The sequence below is a fragment of the Polyodon spathula genome, chromosome 4 (genome assembly GCF_017654505.1).
Source record: "Polyodon spathula isolate WHYD16114869_AA chromosome 4, ASM1765450v1, whole genome shotgun sequence".
Taxonomy (NCBI): Eukaryota; Metazoa; Chordata; class Actinopteri; order Acipenseriformes; family Polyodontidae; genus Polyodon; species Polyodon spathula.
In genome coordinates, this window is record NC_054537.1 from 93,182,716 (window position 1) to 93,209,421 (window position 26,706).

The 26,706-nt window shown below is 39.0% G+C and overlaps 1 protein-coding gene across 3 annotated transcripts; it reads left to right on the forward strand.

Annotated features, from left to right (window-relative positions):
- Positions 1-422: 422 nt before the first annotated feature.
- LOC121315140 (polypeptide N-acetylgalactosaminyltransferase 4-like) lies at positions 423-25,647 on the forward strand. 3 transcript variants are annotated; one of them, XM_041249094.1, is made up of 13 exons: positions 423-788; positions 1,688-1,751; positions 2,376-2,448; positions 7,223-7,627; positions 18,251-18,420; positions 19,810-19,999; positions 20,288-20,473; positions 21,129-21,246; positions 22,254-22,430; positions 23,448-23,579; positions 23,689-23,799; positions 24,137-24,289; positions 24,856-25,647. In XM_041249094.1, the coding sequence occupies exons 4-13, from the start codon at positions 7,248-7,250 to the stop codon at positions 24,982-24,984; spliced, it is 1,746 nt and encodes a 581-aa protein (XP_041105028.1). In that variant the 5' UTR covers positions 423-788; positions 1,688-1,751; positions 2,376-2,448; positions 7,223-7,247; the 3' UTR covers positions 24,985-25,647. The 3 variants fall into 3 exon arrangements, with proteins under 3 accessions (XP_041105028.1, XP_041105030.1, XP_041105029.1); XM_041249096.1 differs by lacking the exon at positions 2,376-2,448; XM_041249095.1 differs by lacking the exons at positions 1,688-1,751; positions 2,376-2,448.
- The last annotated feature ends 1,059 nt before the right edge of the window (positions 25,648-26,706 follow it).

Genomic DNA, 26,706 nt, shown 5'->3' on the forward strand with positions numbered 1-26,706 from the left:
CCTTCTTCAGCTGTGTAGAAAGAAAATCCTCTCATTTGGATCGACTTGCCCCAGCTGACAACATTATGCATCGCATTGCAGCTACCCATATAATAATTAAATAACTGCAAACACACTTAGAAATTAATTTCTTCGTGCAAAGCTGTGCAAGGGTTGACACTAATGTGTGTCGTTTCTCAACCTTAAGTGTTGCGACTTTTGTGCGTGACATTGCATAACAACTTGCAGGGCCCTTACCCAACTCTGCTAAAAGTCCTACTCTCATTCGTAAATGTTCTAAAGCGCTAACTGAAAATGAACGAACCTCTCATCATCTTTGCAAAATAACTTCCTTTTTTTTTTTTTTTTTTAAGCTATCCCATAATGCTCGAGTGACGTGGTAAAGTTAGTGGAACGCTAAACTTCCTGGAGACCCAGGGGGCGGAGGGAAAGAAAAGAGAAAAAGCCAGACCACCTGACAATCATGGGTAAAGAGAAAGTGTGGTGACGCTTTCGTTTATCAATAGTACTTTGTCGTTATAATACCCGGACAGGACACGGGGATCAGTGAGATAAGCAAAGAGGACAAAGACAGATGTTATTTTTAATTTTTATTTGTAAATAAGTGTTTGATTAACAAGAAAAAAAGTTTTGTCTCGTAAATCAACGTGGCTATGGGCATGTAGCTGTTGATGACAGTGCGAGACTCCAGCGTCTGTGTTTTCGGCAGCAGCAGCAATCACTCACACACACCCCACCACAGACAGGTCTGCGATTCCAAGACATAGGATCGGGGATGTAGTGTACAGGTAAGGAGACAACAAATTATGTGCCGAGTCCGGGCATTATGTAATTTCATATAATACCGTGTTTCGTGATCGCTGATTTGAATAACGTGAGCAAACTACATGTTTAATTGCAGTTTAAATGTGCAGCCAGCTGTATTATTTTCAAAACATTTGCTTTAAACAAGTAGGAGGTGTGTGAGAACAATATTGCGTCTTTGTCAAACAAGTGAATAAGAAGTTCTGTCTTATCAATAACGATAGAAATCAAGTGGCTATGTTGTTTAATCTTATGTTAGCACATTGAGATTTATTTTTTTTATTTAAAAAAAAAAAAAAAATGTTTCCCTTGTTGTGTACGCTACTATGGCAAATTCAGACTTTTTTTATTTTATGTGACACAGTACTATGGAGCATATGTATTTACTTACTTTATTTTTAAAACCAATGCGACTACTTAAACTCTTTAAATTCGTCCCCCCCCCTCCCCCTCTCCCTCTCCCCCTACGTATTGGCTTAACGCTATTAATGTATTTGCAGCTGTTGAGGTTTAATCAATGACAACTATTTGTCGAATTGATGTGAGTGCTTAACATAAGAACGTTTACAAACGAGAGGAGGCCATTCGGCCCATCTAGCTCGTTTGGTTGTTAGTAGCGTGTTGATCCCAGAATCGCATCAAGCAGCTTCTTGAAAGATCCCAAGGTGTCAGCTTCAACAGCATTACTGGGGAGTTGGTTCCAGACTCAATTCACTGTGTTAACATACCTGTTGTGTTTTGTGTAGCAGGTAAAAAACTTAAGTACACATGGCTGGAGTTTAAAAATGATCTGCCACATTATGACAAGCAGTAATGAGTTGTTAGTTGTCATCTTGATATTATCATCTATTACTTTTGATTTAAACTGACTTCCTTTCCACAGGCTGCGGTCAACAGTAAGGAATGCTTTTAGAAGTTGAAGTAGGAGTCGTCTTACACATTCTGTGGTAATTGTGGAAAAACCAGGATTTTCTGATTCTTTTTTTTTTTTGTGCAGTTATTTTAATTGGGGGGGGGGTGGGAAGCATTAAAAACATCAACTGTGCCTCCTACTGCCGTTTACAGTACTGGCTATATTGTGACACACTGTAGCAGACCACTAGGCACAGTTATATCTACAGTAAGATTTCATGGTACAGCCTATAAACTGCTGATGTGTAAAACACTGAGCAGTGCCAGAGAATGTAGTTCTGACAGTAGCCATCATGCTGGGTAAGAAATGTCATGTTTCAGGCTTCACTATGCCATTTGACAGCATACAGGCGTTCCTTTCTGGAATAATGTATTGGGGGGGATTTTAGATAAAAGGCTTAAGTTTACTTGACTCGATGAGCTTTGCATCATCTCTTATTTCGCAGTGGGAAAATTCTGCTTTAGATGGGCCGATCTTGTGTTGACAATTACATTTGTGACAGTTAAGTTATTTATTGTAGAAATTTCAGTTTCCTGAACTGTGCAAACAGCTTCATCAATAAACCTGTCAGACCAGTTTTCAACAACCTTCCAAGGCAATTAATGTTATCTGTACAGGACACAACTGTAACTTGCTCCACCATGAAACTTTCTTTCAGCTACATCACAGTATATCAGTCTTTGAGAGTATAGGCTACATTCAAGCTCTGATGTTGCCAGTTTTCCCACAAGGTTTGTACTTTTTTTGTTTTGTTTTTTTGTACACCTGCTAATTTTACAGAACGCATGATGTATGTTGCAGAAGTAATGCTTACTTACCTGATACTGTAGGCAAATTTGGGGCTACTTTCTCAGCCTTAAGCTTTTTACTCCAAACTGTCCTTTGCATTTTTTTTTAATTCTATCCTAATTGGAGGAACCTATTTCTGACAACAGTGTGGAGTCCACAGTTTTGCAAACCTTATACTGTTGCATGTTAATGGTTTGTGGGCTACTGCAGTCTACAGTCATAATCCTTAATCAGTGAAGGGAATGCTGTTGATGCTCTTGAGTTTCCTAATCCACCAGCACTGACAAATCTGGATTACATCACTTTGATTAATATTGTGTGCAAATGTGCATGGTTAATGCAAAGGGATTCTTTGTCACAATTACAGTAGGTGACTGTGAACAAGTGGCTGAGTCCATACAGGTGCAGGAGTGATGCGGTGTGTGAGTAAAACAGACAGAGATTTGCTATCCGGTTGAAAAATGCTTTATTTATATTTTCCAGGTCTGGCGACCAAACATTAATCCCCCTGCAATACACACCAATGTGTACTGCACGGGGTAAATAACAAGAGGATTGCAGTCCCAAAGAATATACAACAATATCCGCCCTACAATAACACTTACATGGTCACCAGTCCTGGGTGCATGCAGTAGTGCTTGTGGTGCGTGATACAGTTTATTTAGTGACAATGGGTGTGGTGCTGTTCCGGCTTTGTGCTGGCCCTAGGCTGCAGCTCTGGAACCGTGTTAGCTGTCTGGTAATTTAACAAACAAGACTTACAAAACACAACTCGCAGTACTGTTTCTCACAGGGTCTCTCTCAGTCCTTCTCGGTTCAAGAACACAAGTGCGAAGAAACAGATTGCAATTCTCTGTCCCCTTTTATGCAGTCACAAATGCCCCCTTGGTAAACGAGTGCAACTGTCTCTCCAATCTGCGGCTGCCACGTCGTTTCCCTTCTGGGTCGATGCATTAATGCAATGGAGTCCTGCCCCCTTTCTAGTTGGCCGACTTCCCTTGAACCCCAGGAAAGAACTGTCAGACCAGCCCATCCAGGGTACTCTGTTATCGCTGCTTAGCGCCCTCACAGGTTGGGAGAGAGATTTACAACCAAGGATCAATGCATTTCTGTCACAGTGACTGAATAAAGATGTAATGCTGACGATAGTTTACTGCAAGTTTAATTGCATATACAGTAACAGGTTACTTCAGTGTTGTACTGCATTTGTTTTAACTGTATCAGTTTGATTGTACAGCATTGCTAGCAAGCTTGCCGATCTGTCTTCGTTTGAAACTTTTCAAAATAAATTAAAATTAAAAATTGGTAATGTACAGTATCAATGGTACAATTTACTTTTGAAGATCAATGTATTGGAATGTTAAATGAGAAGTTGGTAAAAAAAAAACAAAAAAAACCTTGAAGTAGACCTATATTAGGGTCATAATTGGGCTTATCATGATCATTTTGAGCTGGTTTGATAAACAATTATTGCACAAAACTGAGAGGATATGGCCATATACACACTTTTTATATATATATATATATATTATATATATATATATATATATATATATATATATATATATATATTTATATATATATATATATATATATTGGCTGGTGAAAAATGTGAATTAAAAGTGAAGGTATTTGTGTGCAACCAAGCAGCCTTGTCTCTCGGTTGCATCTTTTTACTTGGTGGCTTCTGAGCTTAGCTGTTCACTGAACTGCTTCTCACCTAGAGACCAAAGAGGAGGCAAGTCAAAATCCAGGCTGTCCTTGATTCGAAGGACTGTTCTAGGGAACCAGTGGTGAAACCAAGACATTTTCTTTGAGTGCACTGTTATTGGGTTTACAGCAAGACTAGTTTAATGCTGGACAATATAGTACTTGGTTGGTGTACAGTAAATGGAAAATGAATCTGCATGTCAGAGACCATGTACTGTAAGCAGTATAGTAAGTTTGGGTTCATATGAGGTACTGTACCTTACTACTGTCAAGTGTATATCCCTGGGGTGGAACATTATATGATGAAGGAGATACAAGGTTTGTCTTTGATGCAGAGTTGATTTGGACAAACTCTTCAAACTGTAACAGCAGTTGTATATACAATATTATGCATACTGTAACATGAGTAGTAGTTGCTATATTTCTTGATTAAAAGTCGGTTTAAAGAACGAACACAAGCAGTTTTATTCAATTGTTGGTTGCTCTCTTTGTATTATAATAGTGTCATGCGTCTCATCATCATGCCGGATGAATCCGAGTGGAATTACAGTACATGTGGACTGTATAATTGGTTCATGTTTAGTTAGTGTAGTGGTACTGTAGATGGCAAGCTCTAGTGGGTTCATGTAAGAGTGCAGAAACAAGCTAATCTTTCCCAGATGTGGGTGTTTCTGCTTCCGTCATGCTAGAGTTAATGTCAGTGCTGCAAAACATCTTGCCAGCAGCCTCTTCAGATATCGGACAGTGCTGTGGATTGTTCCCCCAACATTAATGACTTTTACAGTACAGTATCTGAAAGCACTCCTCTCTCATGGTGCAGCATATTAAAAACAGTCCGTAACCACAGCTGTACATCTAGTTCTTGTCCAAATGGCAACATTGTTTAGCTCCCCTAACCCCTGCTGCGTCACAGCAGTTAGTCACTCTATGTTGGGCAGCTAGAAAAGATGCCTATGAGGTGGTTTTGAGTAGCACATGAAGAGATTGTTTGTGTTGTGCAGAGTACAGCAGTCCTGTGACTGAAATAATGGTACTGTACTGTACGGGAGTACAGTGTAGTTGCACAGCGGCGATCACTAAAATGACACTGGGATTTGAAAGCCTGTCCACATGCAGTCACATTTACAATGGAGCATGCTACTGCCACAGGATCCTAATACATAATCCTTTTGTTTACAAGCTTTTACCTGAAATATCAGGAATCAAAGAAGCTGGCTCCTTTTCCAACGGATGCAACATTTCACCCTGGAGCTGACTAAAAGAACATCTTATTTATTTAGTGCATGTAGAATTACTGTAGCATACACTAAATACACAGTACAGACACAGAGGGTAACTCAGTGTTATTGAAAAGATTGCCACACCAGGCAATGCTGGACCTATCCTATATATTTATCCAAACAGGATCCAGTGATTTCACCCCCCCCACCCCCCACCCCCACCCGAAAAATCCAGGGGCAATTTGGCAGGTTTTCAGGGCAAGTCCCAACTCCTCAAAATCGTGTGAAAGAGGGACAGATATGCTGAATTGCACATTTTGGTAAATTACAGGATGGAAGGGTGTGGAAGGGTGTTGGAAATTCATTGACACACAGACAGAATTTTATTTGAAACACCGTTTGGTGCACTGATTTGTTTCCAGACTGTGGTACTGTTGCAGAGCACAACCCAATACCAGCAGTGGTAAAAGGTTGGCTGTTCACTCATGGTGCACACAGATGCTCAAAATAATAATGAAAACAAAAGGTACAAAGGAAAATGGAAAATAAAGCACAGTAATGAAACTACAAAATAAAAGGTGCTGCTTCATGCAGCGTCCCCAACTGTCTGTATTCATACGGCCCGGGTCACCAGCCTACACAGAGTTATTCCCTTTTTTAAATAATTTGTGGGGTTGCCCAGGGTTCCCCAGCTATCTCATAACACAGCCCCCTCGGGTGCATAAATATTTGTGTGTTTTTTTGTTTTTGTTTTTCTGTCTATTCCGGCTTTCTCTGTTCTCGAGCAGAGCTCCCACTGTCTGTCTTCCTAGATGGGCTGAGCTGAGGGAACAACACGCTAGTCTTCCATAAAAAAAAAATAAAAAAAAAGTTAAATAGTCTGACACCCTGTTTAGTACAGAGAACAAAAACCACAGAAAAGAAAAAAAAAAAAAACATAACATTTAACATTTTTTTAGGGAACAAAGAAAAAAGTGAACAAATTAGATAATAAAAAAAGGAATTATGGCCATATATACAAGAGACCAAAAGCAACCAAAAAAAAAAAAGTTGAATAGCTGAAAAATTTGCAAAAACAAAAAAAAACGGTTCAAATTATTTGTCCCAGTGACCCTGATCATGTGGTGCAAGATGGAGCTATTTACCGTGGCTAAAGACCCTGCAAGGTGGCAGCCATGGTAAGCATGGCAACCTAACCGTAAAAGCTGACTTGTCTTGTGCATCTGATCCACAAACACAAAAGACTAATATAGATGTATTGGTAAAGCAGGTCCTTGTGCCTTCGATGTTGCCATTTCTTTTCATTTGTAAAAATTTTGACTGAAAATGTTTGTTTACTGCACCGAGGTAGGGCTGTCTTACAGCGCAGCAGCAACGTTGCAAAGCACTTGCATTCACGGCTGTCTCCTGACATGCTCCAATGCCGGTAATACACAAATAGGACCTCGTTTTGAAGCTCTGACTGCTCTTTCAAACGGTGCACTGCCAATAGGGCTGTGTCTTACAGTGCCTGAGTAAAAAGATTTAAAGGGCCAGGCTGTCGACGGGATTTTTCACATTAGACGGACCCTACAGAGTTAATTGTGATGACATTGCCATTTGTCTGCATGAATTCCCAAATTGTTTGCTTGGCTGCCAGTGGAACACTTTAATATGGAAGTTTGGGGCTTTGTTGTAGCATGTCATAACTGCAAACTGATATACAGTTGCAACATTATCACAGTATTTTCAAAAATACCTTTAAAATACCCTTGGTTTTCTTGGTTTCTTTCTTGTTTCCACGCAGACTGGACGTTATCACTGCAGAGGCCATGAGGGTACGCTGGTCACGGAAGCTGGGGTTGCTGGCTAAGACCTGCCTGCTTCTGTCTCTCTTGTGGGTGGCCTACCTCATCCTGGAGATGTCGACATCGTCCTATCAGGACCTGCATGGGGAAGGAGCTGGGAGGAACCTGCTCGAGAGACAATTCTCCAGCAAGACCCAGGGCAAAGAGCAGATTGCCCAGCCTGTCTACCAGAAGCCCCCTCCCGACTCCAATGCCCCTGGGGAGTGGGGCAAGGCTGCCCGGCTGCAGTTGGACCCGGAGCAGAAGAAGCAAGAGGAGGAGAGCATCGAGAGATATGCCATTAATATCCACCTGAGCGACAAGATCTCCTTGCATCGGCACATTGTGGACAGACGGATGGATGAGTGAGTAATCCCTGGCATTCTCCTCTGCCACTGACAGATGTTGATGTTTTTGGTATCCTCTAAGTTTAATAATTTATATATATATATATATATATATATATATATATATATATATACACACACACACACACACACACACACACACACACACACACAATTATTAAAGACTGACCAAACTCAGAATTCAATTATTGTAAGGTGAAACTCAGAATCAATTATTGTAAGGTAACACTGGTTTTATGTTGGGAAATATTTTTAAGAAAAATAAAAAACTGAAATATCTTGCTTGCATAAGTTTTCAACCCCTGTGCTGTGGAAGCTCCCAGTTTGCACCAATGAAAGAAATTGCCCTAACAAGGACAAAATTACCTTACCATTGGCCTCCACCTGTGAACCATTAAAGTTGCTATCACATTTTCTGGATAAAACCCCCACTGTTGAAGGATCATTGGTAATGCTGTGAATCTGAAGGAAAATGAAGACCAAAGAGCATTCTACAGAAGTTAGAGATAAAGTAATACAAATGCGTAGACTAGGGAAAGGGTACAAAATAATATCCAAGTGTTTGGATGTCCCAGTGAGCACAGTTGGATCAATAATCAGGAAGTGGAAGCTGCATCACACCACCCAGGCACTGCCAAGAAAAGGCCGTCCCTCAAAACTCAGCGCTCCAAACAAGAAGGAAACTTATGAAAGAAGCCACAGAGAGGGCAACAATCACTTTGAAAGAGCTACAGAGGTCAGTGGCTGGGAGTGGAGTAATGGTGCACTAGTCAACCATATCAAGAGCTCTGCATAACACTGGCCTGTATGGGAGGGTGACAAGAAAGAAGCCGTTACTCAAAAAGTACCATCTGAAAGCACGTCTGGAGTTTGCCAGAAAGCATGAGAGTGACCCAGCTGCAATATGGGAAAAGGTTTTGTGGTCAGATGAGACCAAGATAGAGCTTTTTGGCCAAAACTCAAAGCGCTATGTGTGGCACAAACCTAACACTGCCCATGCCTCAAGACATACCATCCCTAGAGTGAAGTGAAGCATTGTTACAATTGAAGGAAAAATGGATGGAGCAAAATACAGGAAAATACTGCAAGAGAATCTGCCTCAGTCCACTAAAAAACTGAAGCTTGAGAGGAAATTCATCTTTCAGCAGGACAATGATCCCAAGCACAAGGCCAAAGCAACATTGGAGTGGCTCAAGAACAAAAAGGTGAATGTCCTACAGTGGCCCAGTCAAAGACTTGATCTCAATCCCATTGAGAATCTGTGGCAATATTTGAAAATTGCGGTCCACAATCGTCGTCCAACCAACCTGAACAACCTGGAGCAAATCTGTCAAGAAGAATGGGCCAAAATCACTCCGACACTGTGTGCAAAGCTGGTACATACTTACCCCAAAAGACTTAAAGCTGTTATTGCAGCGAAAGGTGGCTCTACCAAATATTAATGTGTGGGGGTTGAATACTTATGCAAGCAAGATATTTCAGTTTTTTATTTTTCTTAAAAATATTTCCCAACATAAAACCAATGTCACCTTACAATAATTGATTTTGAGTTTAAGTGTTTTAAAATAAAATATCCAACAGAATGAAATTTCAATGTACCATTTGTAATTCAGTAATATGAGAGAATTGGTCAGGGGTCTGCATACTTTTGCACACACATGCACAAACAGTGGTTTGCAGAAGTATTCACCCCCCTGCAAAGTTTTTTGTTTTGGCACCTGAGCGTACCCCACGATGCTTTCAAATTCTACACAAACTACTCCACATTGATACAGGTAAAAAATGCATATAGAATGTAAATAAGTACGATTTACAGAAAAAAAAACCAGATTCATCTCAGTTGCATAGGTATTCAACCCCTTTGCTACTGCAGCCTTAAATCAACTCAGGTGCAAATTATTTGATTGAAAGGTCACCAAATTAGTGAAATGGTTTCAGTCTGTGTGTACTCAAAGTTGTATAACTTGTAGATAATTTTCCTCAGGTATATAAAACTTTCAAGCTGCAACTGAGATACTGATCCAACAAAGCAACCATGAAGACTAAGGAGTTTTCGAAACAAGTCAGAGATAAAGTGGTAGAGAGGCACAGAGCAGGGGAAGGATACAAGAAAAGTTCAAAGGCACTGATTATCCCTCTCTGCACGGTGAAGTCCAGCATTATGAAGTGGAAAATGCCTCATACCACCCAGACTCTACCCAGATCAGGTCGCCCCCCCAAACTGATTAGCCGGGCAAGCAGGAAACTGGTTTGGTTGTCATTCTGAAACCAACAATGACCTTGAGAGATCTGCAAAGTTCTGTGTCGGAGATGGGAGTGCACACATCAACAATAAGCTGGTCCATACACAAAACTGGCCTGTATGGACAGGTGCCAAGAAAGAACCCATTACTCAAAAAGCCTCATCTTAAAGCATGTATGGAGATGATACTGCAGACATGTGGAAAAAGGTTTTGTGGTCAGACTAAACAAAAATTGAACATTTCGTTCTAAATTCCAAGCGTTACGTCTGGCGCAAGCCCAACACTGCACATCACCCAGTCAACACCATAACAAATGTGAAGCATGGTGGAGGCAGCATCATGTTATGGGGATGCTGCTCTTCATCAGGGACTGGGAAGCTTGTCAGGATAGAGAGGAGAATGGATGATGCAAATTACAGGCGAATCCTTGAGGAAATCCTGTTTGAGTCAGTCAAGAGGAAATTCGCATTTCAGCAGGACAATGACCCGAAGCATAAAGCCAAAGCCACACTGTAGTGGTTGTACAAGAAAATAATTAATGTTCTTGAGTGGCCCAGTCAAAGTCCTGACTTGAATCCAATAAAAAATTTATAGCAAGACTTGAAGATTGCAGTCCATCAACGATCCCCAACAAACTTAACAGAACTAGAGCAGTTTTCCCATGAAGAATGGGCAAAAATTTCACCATCTTACTGTGCAAAGCTAGTAGAGACCTATCCAAAAATACTCATCAATAATTGCTGCAAAGGGTGCCAAGTACTGGCGTAAGGGGCTGAACACCTGTGCAGCCAGTACATTTCTTTTTGTACATTTTCTTTGCAAGTTTTGCTGACGTTTAACCTCCTCATATAACAGTGTTCAGTTTAACCACTACAGCTTTGAATAAAAATGAAGTTTGAAAAACTGTGCATGCATTATGTGTAATTCAACACAATGTGACATTATTTGCAGAAGTATTCGCTCCTTACATATATATATATATATATATATATATATATATATATATATATATATATATATATATATATATATATATATATATATATATAGTGTGTGTGTATATATATATACACAGTACTGTGCAAAAGTTTTAGGCAGGTGTGAAAAAATGCTGTAAAGTAAGAATGCTTTCAAACATAGACATGTTAATAGTTTATATTTATCAATTAACTAAATGCAAAATGAGTGAACAGAAGAAAAATCTTCATCAAATCCATATTTGGTGTGACCACCCTTTGCCTTCAAAACAGCATCAATTCTTCTAGGTACACTTGCACAAAGTCAGGGATTTTGTAGGCATATAGTCAGGTGTATGATTAAACAATTATACCAAACAGGTGCTAATGATCGTCGATTCAATTTGTAGGTTGAAACACAATCATTAACTGAAACAGAAACAGCTGTGTAGGAGGAATAAAACTGGGTGAGGAACAGCCAAACTCGGCTAACAAGGTGAGGTTGCTGAAGACAGTTTACTGTCAAAAGTCATACACCATGGCAAGACTGAGCACAGCAACAAGACACAAGGTAGTTATACTCCATCAGCAAGGTCTCTCCCAGGCAGAAATTTCAAGGCAGACAGGGGTTTCCAGATGTGCTGTCCAAGCTCTTTTGAAGAAGCACAAAGAAACGGGCAACGTTGAGGACCGTAGACGCAGTGGTCGGCCAAGGAAACTTACTGTAGAAGATGAAAGACACCTCATGCTTACTTCCCTTCGCAATCGGAAGATGTCCAGCAATGCCATCAGCTCAGAATTGGCAGAAAACAGTGGCACCCTGGTACACCCATCTACTGTCTGGAGAAGTCTGGTCAGAAGTGGCCTTCATGGAAGACTTGCGACCAAAAAGCCATACCTCCGACGTGGAACCAAGGCCAAGCGACTTAACTATGCACGAAAACACAGGAACTGGGGTGCAGAAAAATGGCAGCAGGTGCTCTGGACTGATGAGTCAAAATTTGAAATATTTGGCTGTAGCAGAAGGCAGTTAGTTCGCCAAAGGGCTGGAGAGCGGTACACGAATGAGTGTCTGCAGGCAACAGTGAAGCATGGTGGAGGTTCCTTGCAAGTTTTGGGCTGCGTTTCTGCAAATGGAGTTGGGGATTTGGTCAGAATTAATGGTCTCCTCAATGTTGAGAAGTACAGGCAGATACTTATCCATCATGCAATACCATCAGGGAGGCATCTGATTGGCCCCAAATTTATTCTGCAGCATGACAACGACCCCAAACATACAGCGAAAGGCATTAAGAACTATCTTCAGCGTAAAGAAGAACAAGGAGTCCTGGAAGTGATGGTATGGCCCCCACAGAGCCCTGATCTCAACATCATTGAGTGTTTCTGGGATTCCATGGAGAGAGAAGCAACTGAGGCTGCCTAAATCCACAGAAGAACTGTGGTTAGTTCTCCAAGATGTTCGGGCCAACCTACCTGCCGGGTTCCTTCAAAAACTGGTAGAATTGTTTACTCATACACCTGATTATACGCCTACAAAATCCCTGACTTTGTGCAAGTGTACCTAGAAGAATTGATGCTGTTTTGAAGGCAAAGGGTGGTCACACCAAATATTGATTTGATGTAGATTTTTCTTCTGTTTACTCACTTTGCATTTTGTTAATTGATAAATATAAACTATTAACATGGCTATTTTTGAAAGCATTCTTACTTTACAGCAGTTTTTCACACTTGCCAAAATTTTTGCACAGCACTGTGTGTGTATGTGTGTGTGTGTGTGTGTGTGTGTGTGTGTGTGTATATATATATATATATACACACACACACACACAACCAAAGTTTTAGAACACCCCGATTTTTCCAGTTTTTATTGAAATTTAAGCAGCTCAAGTCCAGTGAATAACCTGAAGTGGTACAAAGGTAAGCGGTAAACTGCCAGAGATTAAAAAAAAAAAAAAAGTTTAGGTTACCAGAAACTGAAAATAATGTACATTTCAGAGTTATGCAAAAAGGCCTTTTTGAGGGAACAAGTAATGGGTTAACAACTTACAGCTGTTCTGCAGCAATGGAAGTAAATTAAGCCTTGAAAGTTGATGCTAACAATTCCTACAGGTGTCCCAACTTTTGTTGATTACTTACAAACCATCTGCCTGTATAAAAGCAGTGTTGGAACAGACTGTGTTACTACAACCTCTTAAGCATTATTTGGACAGTATTGTACTGCAGGAAGTAGTATATTGTTATCATAATGGAGAGAAAAAGACAATTAACAAACGAAGACAGACAGACCATTATAACCCTTAAAAGTGTAGGTCTTTCCTTTAGAGAAATTGCAAAGAAAGCCAAGGTATCAGTGAGGACAGTTTCCTACACCATCAAAAGGCACTTGGAAACTGGAGGAAACTCTGACAGGAAGAGGTCTGACAGACCCAAAGCCACAACAGAATCAGAAGACAAGTTTCTGAGAGTCAACAGCTTGCGTGATAGGCAGCTCACAGGACAACAGCTTCAAGCACAGCTTAACACTGGTTGAAGTAAGCAAGTCTCAGTTTCAACTGTGAAGAGAAGACTTGGAGCTACAGGTTTGACAGGTCGAGTGGCAGTAAGAAAGCTATTGCTAAGATGGCAAAATAAGAGAAAGAGGCTTGTCTGGGCCATGAAGCACCGCCAGTGGACTACTGAAGACTGGAAGGTCTTATGGACCGATGAATCAAAATTTGAAATCTTCGGTTCATCACGCAGGATTTTTGTACGCCGTCGAGTAGGCGAAAGGATGGATCCACGGTGTGTGACACCAACTGTCAAACATGGAGGAGGAAGCGTGGTGGTCTGGGGCTCTTTTGCTGGATCCAGAGTCGGCGACTTGCACAGAGTGAGTAGCACTCTGAACCAAAACGGCTACCACTGTATTTTGCAGTGCCATGCAGTACCCTCTGGTATACGCCTAGTTGGTCAGGGGTTCATCCTACAGTAAGATAATGACCCAAAACATACCTCCAGGCTTTGTCATAACTACCTTAGAAGAAAAGAACAAGACGGTAGGCTTCAAATCATGGAATGGCCAGCACCCCATCGAGCTGAACTGGACAGAAGGGTGAATTTGTGGGAACTTCTGCAAACATTTGTGGGAACTTCTGCAACAGTGTTGGGAAGAACTTTCCGAACAATATTTGATTTCCATTGTAGAAAGAATGCCACGAGTGTGTTCGGCTGTTATATCTGCAAAAGGTGGCTACTTTGAGTAAAAAATTTAGATTACATTTTGTTAAACAAAATGATTCAATGATTTATTTTTTATCTCCAATTGTTTATTTGTTCTATGCTTTAATAAATACAGTATAATTGTAAATCTCGAAAAACTACTCACTTCTAAATCTCTTGTAGTCATTTTTGTATTACTTTAGTATAAATACATGTTAATTTGGATTCACATGTTTTTTTCTGACTTTATGTGAACGAAAAGACACACATTTGCCCGTTTTCCCATTGGAAATAGTGATATTTTGGAAATAGCACTGTCCTGGTCACAAAAGCAAAGTTTGTGGGGAATAATAGCCATTTTCTATACTTTTGAGGCATAAGCAATTAGGAAATAACACTTACTACCCAGGAACAAAAAAAGAAAATTGTTACACGGTGTTATGGTTAACATGGTGTTTCCATTTTTTTGTCCACAACCTCTATCTGTAATTATATACACACACACAGTAGTTATCTTAAAATATCAATGGGCCTGCATTTTGTTCTGTTTTCAAATAAAATAACAAACATTTATTTGATTAATACTGGAATGGTTTAGACCAGCGGTGGCCAAAGTTGGCACTTTGACTCCTGGTCTTTGTTTCAAATCTGTTTTCAGGTGTTTAATGGAACCATTTAAACCTCCATCCAGACCTTGAATTAATTAATTATAGCATTTTAGCAGTTAAATCTGGTGTGGAATGGCTCTCCAAGACCGTGATTGGACACCTGTGGTTTATATATAGTGGTTTATAAAAATTCTATATTGTGCACATGGACCTTGCCTAATAATGCATTGATGTTCCGGTTGCTGATTGTTGCTTCGAATTTCCTGCTGTGGTCTGCAGTACACTCCGTACACAACTGTGTTCTGTGATTGTCTTGGTTAAGTTTGATTATGGGTATTTGGTAGCTTTCTCTAGCAGTTGGCTGCAGAGCCATTAATTTTTTGGAGCTGCTAGCTATGGAGTTGCATTTTCTATGTAAATGATAACCTGCTGAGTGATCGGATTGCTGAGATTAAAAAAGGCAGGGCAGTAGCAGTGCAGCCCCTGAGAACATGTCTTACCATTCTTACTGAAACAACTAGTTCTTTACTGTGCCAAGCCTCGCCATTGCTTCTTTATTTTGTGTTAAAAAGTCTTGAGCTGTACAGTGTGGTCATATATAAGTGCAAATATTTTATAGGTCTGCAGGCCTTTGTTTCTTTGGTGGGCATGAGAAACACTTCAATAAATAAGTACATTCTTAACATGCAATTTCTAACTGGTTGCTTCAAGTTAATGTACTGAGTTACAATACCAAAAAAAAAAAAAAGTTTGATCAAAGTTCTGCTGGTTTTATTTACCTTATACATCACAGGCCTCACCCATGCACTAAACAGATGTCTTAAAACAATAGAGCATAGCTCTGAAACACACAGAGATAAACATCTGTATATATGCCACAATGTAGCTAGAGCCTCTTTTCAGAACTTGCTCATTTATTTAGCCAACCATAGTATTCTGTGATTTATATTTGATACCGTTCATACACAGATAGATACCATTCAGACTTTGTCTTTACACTATGTAATGAACAAGAATTTGTGCAGAACAGTATATTTCTACAGTCCACAGGCATTACAAGTCTTGAAGGTAGATCTTTTTATTTATTTATTTTTCTGCTACAGTGCTGTATGTCAGTTAGATTGCGGCGATAGTACAAAGAAGTCCTTCATGTGCACAGCATTGGTAATGAGAGCAAAATCTCTTTCGTTCACAGTTTCAAGTGGGTTAAAGGAAGTACAAAAGAAGGGGGCAACATTTATTTGTCTGCTGCGAGTAAACTACAATGTTCATAACTTCCCTTATCGTTGTGGTCACAGTACTCTCTGACTCGAATATTTTGCAGAAAGACCTATCAGACTAGACTGTTACAGTAGGAAAGGCGTTTGGGTGTTTGTTGGCAGTCTGGTGAGCAGCCAAAGGCCATTCCAGCTTTTGCTTGTCGTTGCAGTGCAGATTTTATTTTGGTCGGTGTGTCTCTCATTGCTTGTAAGGTTTTTGACGTCGCTGCGGAATGTCTGACTCTCTTTTGGATTTATCTTCTGCTACAACAACAAGGCTTAAATTTGGCACTGGAGTTTGTGATCTCGGCATTTCCACTCTTTTTTTTTTTTAAAAGAAAAATAAGGCTCTTTCAGCCTCCAGCCTGACTGGCTGTCTACTGAAATAGAATACTAAACAAATCAAACCTATGCTAGTGTAATACACACACATTGTATTTTCTGTACAGGGTTAAAATGCAATCGATTGATGTAATAAATCTACAGGGGCTCTTTTTTTTATTTAAACTTTAAGTAGCACCACTGTTTAGATCAAGTGAAGAGACACCAGCGCTTACAGACAGTACCAGTGAAATAAATTGCACAATGATAACAACGACAAGGACCTCGCAGCTCACAATACTTACACTATATAAAGCAGAGGTCAAGTAAGTAAATTAACCCTATTTACGTAACAGATGGCTGTTTACATGATCTGAGGTTTTATGACTCAGTGCGGTTGACTTTGGAAATTGGACTTGATGCTTTTGTGTAATACATACTTGCACAATGTCTAGGGACTTGGTGCATGTTTTGCTTTGTTCAACAAACATTGTGGTTACTGTAGCTAAGCTTCCAGACACAGGGATTAGTGTCCTTCCTATTTACCACATTATAAATACAGGGGAAAAAATTATGGGGCACTTTTACAAAATGGATGAGCATCCTTCGTAAGCATCTGTGCTAAATTGTAAAGAACGTCTTTTGAAGTAATACAATAAACAGAATCTCCATGGGTGTAATCAGCTGTGCTACTATAGCCTGTTTTCAGTGCAGTTTTATGATCCTTTAATTGTATTGCCTGGTGTCAAACTTGGATTGTGGGGATGGCAATGGAAATAGATGCACAAGATACCTGGCTTTGCTCCACAGCACACAGCGCAGAGCCTGTGAGATTTCACATGCTCGTTGAAATACCATGGCTTTGTCAACAACCCGATCCATAGAGCTTGGTGTTTGGTTGAGAAAATGGGTGTACATTCTGGCCTATATCAAAACTAAATGTTTGTGTGTGTGTGTGAGTGTGTGATTTATTTTTTTACACACCAATATATTTTATCTTTACTACACATGTAGTATACATGTCAGAAAACCAAACAATAACAGTGAAGTATTTCATAAAATTCCAGTACAGTAGGCAACATATTGTGCTGTGTACAGCTGTCATACCACGCACAGAACACCACACACAATTCCAACGTTCATAAAACTATGTATTAGCTTGTGGTTAATTAATACCTTTGGAACGTCTATTTAATTCAGTGTTCCTACAAGTGTGTTTTTTTTTTTCACTGCATGCATTTGCTATCTGGGGCTTATTTTTGTGAACGTGGTTCTGATTTCTCTATAGAGGTCTCTGTTTTAGCTTCGAGCATGATACTCTGCTGTGCTCTATACAGTATGAAATTGTATAGAGCAGTGTACGCTCTGGCCAAAAGTTTGGCATCATCCTATAGAATTAATGCATTTTGCTTCATAAAGTCGAGTTAAACCTGCTGAGTAATGTTACGTTAACATATGGAATTGCGTAGCATTTTGTAGTATTTAATATACATCGTGAAAAAACAAAAATTGAAAAATGTGACATTTTGAAATGTAACATGAAATACTGTACTACAGTTATGACTTCCGGTAGACTTTTGTGATATTATTTTGTAGTTTCTTTGATTACATGATGTTAAGTAAAAGATATAATTATGTTAATATAGTTTTAAATCTTATTTTATGTCTCAATCCTAAAAATTCTAGGTATATGCAAAACATTTGGCCATAGCTGTAGGTTCATTGAATTGGTCTAACAGAAAATAAACATGTTTTGTAATATATTGAGGTGTCAGAATAAATTCATGTCATACAAAATAATAGTGACTCTCTGTTCTGAGAGTACAGTCACCAACTCGGTATACTTTTACTTAGTCAGTGATGATTCAACAGCAAATTATACAACCTTGACACAAGATAAGAGCAAGTCTTGTATCACTCAAAATCCACAAAACAGGAGAGCCAGAACTGCAGAACTTACAAAATGACCAGCTATACCCGTTGAACACCGCTGTCCTGGCTCATAATATTATTGTGCTGTACCCCCTGATTCCAGATGTAGATCCAAGGTATTTGATTACCGGAAACTGCCAACGACTTCTGTGATCATTTCCTTCTACAACGAGGCCTGGTCCACTTTACTGAGGACCATACACAGCGTCCTGGAGACCACCCCTGCTGCACTGCTGAAAGAAATCATTCTAGTAGATGACTTTAGCGATAGAGGTATGTGATTTGGCACCAGCACAAGCAAAACTAATGATATCACAAAGAACTCTTGGACGTTTAGCATTTATAGGGCGTTATAGGAGTTGTTATTGTAAAGGGATTATGTTTACTGTTTACTGATGCGTCATATTGTGACCCGAACCCGACCCGACCCCCAATTGAGGTTATATTAATATTCATCCGAACCTGACACCACTATCAGTTTTGTGATCATTACCCTTTTAATTACTACAGTTTTATAACTACTCATATTACAACTCCTGCATTTAGCTATAACCAATCATTAATTTACAAGTGTAAAATATATTGAAAATATATACAGGCTTACCTTTCGATGCATAATAAAGATAATGAATCCCAAAGCTGCTGTATCATGAAATTACACTATTTCAACCGTCAATTTATCCGACATCCATAAACAGTCCATAGTCAAAAGTCAATTAACACAGTATCATTAGGCAGTTATGTATCTCATTTAGCTGATGACTTTGCAGCGCTATGGAGGAACATAATAGTGTCCCAGTGGCTTCTGAAATGTTTTCCATTTCAGAAGCCATTATTTTAGTAAGGAATTTGCTAGATGTATTTTTTTTAACTTAACAATGTTAAACTGCTGACTACACCGCCAGGAAATCTGTTCATTCCATTTCCTTGTTACCGCACATGCCCAGTAGTAATCGGAGAACTACAGATAGTAATTTAAGCCAGTAGACTGAAAAATACTATTGTTGTTGTTATAATATTTAGAAATATATAGTGTAATACATAATTTCAAAATGTAATTGTCAACACTTTTTATAGATGACAGTATAAATAGTTGCAAGTTAATGTTGACCCGCCCCCAACCTGACCCAAAGTTTATTTAAATGTATCTAACCAAAACCCGCCCGACCTGTGGGTTGACCGACGTGTCTTGGGTCGACCCACACATCACTAATACTGTTTGGATAGAGCGACCGCTTGAGTTTCCCTTTCCAAATGGTACAAGGAAAGTTTCTTGAGGGTCAGTTGGTCAGATAGTGGAGCACATTATATTACTGAAAAATGAACCACATAGAAACAGTCTGCATCTGCTTCACTTGGATGAGTCCTGAATTGTATGTAGGGAAATTCAGCAGTTGTGTTACTGTTACCAGACAGGTGTACAATTAAGTAATGGACAGAAAGTGCTACGAGTGAGGACCACTGACCAGTGTGCAGCCTCATCATGACTCACGAAGTCCAAATGAACCTCTCACTTCAACAAAAAAATCACTGCATTCCTCTCAGAAAAAAAATAACCAAACATATATTTAAAATGAAAGTAGCTTTAAGTTATTACTGTATTTTCTTTCGAGTGAGAAGACAAACTGGGACAGTAAACTAATTGACCCACTTGACTTGCAGCCTACCTGAAATCTCAGCTTGAGGAGTACATCAGTAACCTAGACCGGGTTCGGCTCATCAGGACCAACAAGCGTGAAGGGCTGGTCCGCGGCCGTCTCATCGGAGCCACCTATTCAACTGGAGACGTGCTCACCTTCCTGGACTGTCACTGTGAGTGCGTTCCTGGCTGGATTGAACCACTGCTGGAGAGGTAGGTCTGTGTCGACCTTCCTTTTGCTTCACATTTTAAACTTTGGATTAATCGGTTGTTTTTTTAAAGCATTTTTAAAGCCTTAAGTTTGCTGTTTGGTAAACACTGTAATAGCTGCTTCCAACCAGTATTCACAAAGAACCAATCAATGTGCGTTTTAAATCCAGATTTGTGTTTTTTTTTTTTTTACTTAAAAGGGTGAAAAGCGTTGCTGTCTGGTATAAAAAATCCATAAAATGTAATTTGACACCAAAAGCTCACTGGACTACTGTACCCTCTTTATTACAGAATTAGAGAAAATAAGACGGCTATTGTGTGCCCTGTGATTGACACCATTGACTGGAATACCTTTGAGTTTTACATGCAGACAGACGAGCCCATGATCGGTGGATTTGACTGGCGGCTCACTTTTCAGTGGCACTCTGTGCCTGAGCAGGAGCGCCAGAGACGGAAATCCAAAACCGATCCCATCAGGTAGGATGTGATAAAACTTGGGGAACGTGCTTGTACTGTAGATATACTGAGCATCAAAAGAACCATATCACTTATATTTGAGCATCAAAAGAAACATATTACTATATATTTGGATAAAATTCACTAGATGTGATTGAAAAATGGCAAACTGTTTTAGAGCAGGTGCGGTGACTTTTGATTGTGCTGGTTAACAATTGACATCACAAAGAGATGCTGCTCTCTTGACAGATGTGGCATATCTTTTTTTTTCTGTGATTTTCTTTATTGCTTTTATTCAAGCTTGCAATTCAGCAGCTGAAATCACTCCATATCCAGTGTTCAATCAACTGTCTCACTAATTAGGTGATTAAGTGCATGTGCTTCAGTCATAGTCACTCAAGCGTGAAATGGTCAAGGATAAAAAGAAACCAAAAACATTTTGTCCATCGTTTTTTATATACCTTATTTTTTTTAAATACGTGTTGTAGTAGTGATAAGTTTCTTTTGAAGCTCAGTAATATTTGTTTAGCAAAGAGTGTTGTTTCTTTTACAGTGACGTGTTTAGAACATGTGAGTTTACATATTTTGAATGCAAGCATATCGTTGTAAGTACAACAGAAGCAAGCCGTTTTAAAGCATGTGCCTGTGTTTTAGTTTCTGTTTGGTTTTCTGCCAGGTCTCCGACGATGGCAGGAGGCTTGTTTGCTGTAAGCAAGGAGTACTTTCAGTACCTTGGCACTTACGATATGGGAATGGAAGTCTGGGGGGGCGAGAATCTTGAGTTGTCATTCAGGGTAAGCCTCTCAACATTGTGATGTGTCTTTTGTAACAATCCCAGTAGTATTTTAATTAAAAATAAATATTCAATATATTACTCAAGGAAAGTAAAGGAATAGTTGTTTTAAAGTTTTCCAGCTGTTACAATTTCATCTGCTGTAGAGATACACAAGAAAAAAAAATGTTTTAATGAGATCTGGGTTAAATTAAATTGTATAGAAATACAATTGTATTTAGGACATTTTGAACAAAAATGCCAATGTGCAGCACAAATAAGATTAATCTGGTTGACAGCTGTGCTTGTGTCTTCTCCATTTTCTTCAGATATATGTCCCAGGCTGCAGTTCTAATCTCCTGTCTGTCCTACATATGGTTGTTTTATTTCTGTTTTCAATGAAGCAATGCTTTCATTCAAGCGATGTATGAATATGTTTATGCTGGGACACATCCATCGGATCTTTTCAATAAATATATCCGAGTCATGTGTTTTGCATGAAGAGACTTCAAACTTCCATCCATTTTTTTATAGGTATACAAGTTAGAAACTGTGATAAGAATCAATATGAACTTTTAAAACATGGTTCAACTTTTCAAAAGCTGTACAAGGCCCAGATGTTCCAGTAGAAATTTAATCTATAACTCAATGGCATGAAACACAGATCCAGATTCAGTTATTATGACATCAAGCACCTACAGTATCAATCAATCTTATTTTATATAGTGCCTTTCATAGTGGACCACCATCACAAAGCATACCAGTACTTCCTGTCTGTTTTCAAACACACACTTGAAACTTTGGCAGCAGGCTCTTTGAGCAACATACTATAAAGAAATAAAACACAGCAGCTCCCTGTGCTCAGAATGAAAAGCTCCTCCAGTCAATTTGGTTATTGGGCTGTATTGACTGTATCGGTGCTCACTGTGTTAAACAGAATGGGGAAATTAAAAAAGCAAATACGCATCCTTTTGAACTTCAAATTCTTATTTTTATTCTGCTGTTTTTTGTTTGTTTGTTTTGGGGCAGGTATGGCAGTGTGGAGGATCATTGGAGATTCATCCCTGCTCACATGTAGGCCATGTTTTTCCAAAGAAGGCCCCATACGCCAGGCCTAACTTCCTCCAGAACACCGTGCGTGCAGCAGAGGTTTGGATGGATGATTACAAACAACATTTCTACAACCGAAACCCTCCAGCACGGAAGGTATTCTAACATAGCTAGCTAAAGTAAAATCACTGGGGTAAATAGATATGTTATTTTGTTTGATACTGTAACAAGAACACTGCCGTACCTCCGTTTGCCTCGATGACTGTGTTTCTCTGTAGTTTTCAATGTAGAATCAATAGAAGATGGTGGAAAGAAAACAAATCTGTAAATGTACAACTGCGGCCAAAAGGTTTTCATCACCTAGAATTTTAGGATTGAGACACACTGCTGTGCAAAAGTCTTTAGACATGTTGCATTTTTCTCCTCTGAAGCATTATGAGGATCAACAGTTTGCTCAAAGCCTCTACTAGTATTTTCTACTATTATAACAACCTTGACTTGCATAAATAAGGAAAAACATTTAATGAAGTAGCTCACATCGCTCGATTTTCAAGCTGTGGTATCCAAAGCATAATCAAGAAGTACAGAGAAACATCATCTGTAATTGAAAAACCCAGGACTGGAAGACCCAAAAACTGTCTAACAAGGATGAGCAATACTTGAAGATAATATCCTTAAGGAACAGAAAGAAGACAAGCATTGAATTGACAACAGAACTGGCAGAAGGCACAGGTGTCATTGTCCATCCATCAGTCCAAAGCACCTTTGACCGTTGTTTCGTAGTCTAATTTCTGTGTTCTTGTGCATATTTTAGCTTTTTAGTCTTGTTCCCCTTTCTTAACATTCTTACTGCAACACATCCTTTAAGTCCTGATTACTGTTGATTTGATGGATAACGACACTGTTTATTTAACATCATGTAATCAAAGAAACTACAAAGTGATATTGCAAGAGAGTACCGGAACAGTAGCACAGTATTTCATGTTAGATTTCATTTTTACATAACATTAACATAACATTATTCAGCAGGTTTCATTCGACTTTATGAAACAAAATGAATTACTTATATCGGGTGATGCAAAACTTTTGGTCATAGCTGTAGATTTGTTTCTGCCACCCTGTTCACTGATTATTTATTTATTTATTTTACTTTTTCAATGTTCCCTATTTTAGGAAAAATATGGTGATATTTCAGAAAGGAAACTCATCCGGGAGAGACTGAAGTGCCAGAGTTTTGAGTGGTATTTGAAAAACATATACCCTGATCTGCATGTTCCTGAGGATCGGCATGGCTGGCATGGAGCAGTAAGTGATCTCTTCGATGAGTTGCCACTTTTTTGTTTAATTTGTCTTATTTCCATGTGAGCTAATTCAGGAACTGCCTGGATATGGTGTTCTTATTGTTTGTTTGTAGGTGCGAAGCGCTGGGATTCACACAGAGTGCCTGGATTACAATGCTCCAGACCACAACCCCACAGGAGCACACCTGTCTCTGTTTGGATGCCACGGGCAAGGAGGCAATCAGGTATTTCATTTTTTTTTCATAGCCTTTTTATTCCTGTGATATTCTGGCAGAGCGACTATGCTGTGGTAAATGATACTTATTTTGAAGTGGAAAACTTCTAATGGGTGCTTAAAACAAAGCCATTGTTACCAAACAGAAATATTACTCCCTTAGACAATTTTGTATGCTAAACTACCAAGGCTGAACATGTTTAGGAATTTGATAATTTTATATAACATTATAATCAATAGGAACTATGCAGTGCCGGTTATCAGATATATATATATATATATATATATATATATATATATATATATATATATATATATATAAAGAAAGTTTCTTTCTGATTTTGCAGTACTTTGAGTACACATCGAAGAAGGAAATCCGTTTTAACTCTGTGACGGAGATCTGTGCAGAGGTACCAGACAGACAGAAATACATTGCAATGAGGTATTGTCCACGAGATGGAACTACAGTGCCTGAGAGCATCATCTGGGAGTTCAGAAATGCAAGTATCCAACTCTGCCTTCGTTTTTATTCTCATCTTCAAGTTCAGATTATTATTATTTTTTTTTTAATTAAGCATATTAATAATACTAAGGTTACATTTGAGATTGATGTGCATGACATAAAGCAACTGACTGCTCTGGGCTGCACTGTAGTGTCAGTCTTATTCAGTACAGTAGCTTACTGAGGCACTGTCCTTTTAGAGGTCATTTGAATAAAATGCAAACCATGAATCAATCACAAAACAGAGCTTCCACTGTAACAGTCAAAGCAGAGAAACGTACTTGATTGAAACCAGCAGGTAGTGCTACAGAACTTCAACACACACACACACACACACACACATATATAATCAACATGTATTTTAATTGATAGTTCAAAGCAGTTGTGTTATGTCACACTGCATAGAAAAGTAAACTGGAATTATTTTTTTGTTTGTTTTTCCATTGTGTGTCTCTGAAATGAATTTGTCCTTGAAGATACTGATCAAATGCTTTAAAAAAATAATTTCCTTGTGGACACTCCAGACAGCAGCACAAAATGATTTGTTACTGTATTTCATCCCAGGATGGGACTATCTATCACCCTCACTCCAACACGTGCATCACCTCTCACCGCACTTCAAATGGAAGGACAGGCATTGAGATGAGACTCTGCAACCCGGGGGACACAAATCAGATCTGGAGTTTTGAGTAAAAGGATATTCTGCTGTGCTCAAGCGCCTGAGAGAAGTGCAAATATTGTGACAGACTATTGACGAGAAATGAAAATTATACCAGCAAACCAGCAAGCATAAAGCCCTTACATTCCTAATGAAAGTTTTCTGTGAAAATGTCTTTGTGCCGTCACCTTTGTGCCTGTGGTAGAAAACAAAAGATTGTGCCTGGTCTGTTTCTGCAGACTGCCCATCACCGTCTCCCAACACAGCTGGACTGAAGTTTGAACACGTACACTGCTAGTTTCATGGTTTTGAATTTTGTATACAGTTGCATGTTTACTGTAATTAAGTGGAGTGTGCCAAGTTATTTGAGTCAAGCAATATAATATTGAGAGGCTTTATCCAGCAGACAGCACTCCTCCATCATAATAGATGGCAGTTGGCCACAAAAAAAGTTCACACAGCGTAGTGTTTATACGACTGAATAGGAATGCTTAATTTCAAGGTTCAAGCATGTCATTCACCTACTGTATTATTTTAGAATTAATAATGGGTGGAATGTAGACAAAGGCTTGCAATGGGACTTTGGATGACAATTAGTTTAAATCTGTCAAACGAAATAGCCTTCACTTGTTTATATGACGCTCTAGTTTATGCCAATGTATTGTATGAATGGACCTTAGTAAGCACAAACAAAATCACCCATTTTGCATGGTTATTTGTTCATAGCTAACACAATTCAAATGTTAAAATATTCATGTACTGTGCTACTTACAACATCATGTCTCACTCACAGATTTACACACAGGAATTAAGCAAACATTTATTGCCAGGGCTTGATCTAACAAAAAAAAAGTTGCAATGCTTGAGAAATTCAGTGGAATTGCAGTTACACATTACTTTTAAAAATCAACCTATATTCCTGTCTTCTAGTCAAAGGTGCCCTATTTCTGTTTTCAACGCTGTTCGGATGTGAGATGTCAATAATTGGTGCTTGACTCTTACAAACACTTTAAATACTGTCGCCTGGCCTGCCTTCAACTTCTGCAAAGAAGTACAGCATAACCACTCTGCTTTCAGTACACCTCTCCAACCACAAACACGCAGCCCCCCAGCGCAGACTAACAAACAAACCCATGTGTTCGGTCAATATACAGAGGATACAGAGTGAATGGTCATGGAGTGCTGTTACCTTTTTCCCATGAATAAGTGTTGACTGAATATCGACACACTCCCAAAGAGGACAAGAAGTGAAATAAGGACAGTCCTCTGAGAATGCTCATGGTGTATTCTATTAACACACACAAATGCAATGTATGGGAAAATAGTTTATTTAACTAACTAAATTAAAGTGTTATTTCCTAATTGCTTATGCCTCAGAAGTGTAGGAAATGGCTATTATTCCCCACAAACTTTGCTTTTGTGACCAGGACAGTGATATTTCAAAATATCACTATTTCCAATGAGAAAACGGGCGCTTTTGTGTCTTTTCGTTCACATAAAGTCAGAAAAAAACAACATATGAATCCAAATTAACATGTATTTATACTAAAGTAATACAAAAATGACTTTGGAATGACTTTAGAAGTGAGTAGTTTTTTGAGATTTACGATTATACTGTATTTACAGTATAATCGTAAATCTCGAAAAACTACTCGCTTCTAAATCTTTTGTAGTCATTTTTGTATTACTTTACTATAACTACATATTAATTTGGATTCATAGGTTGTTTTTTTCTGACTTTATGTGAACGAAAAGAC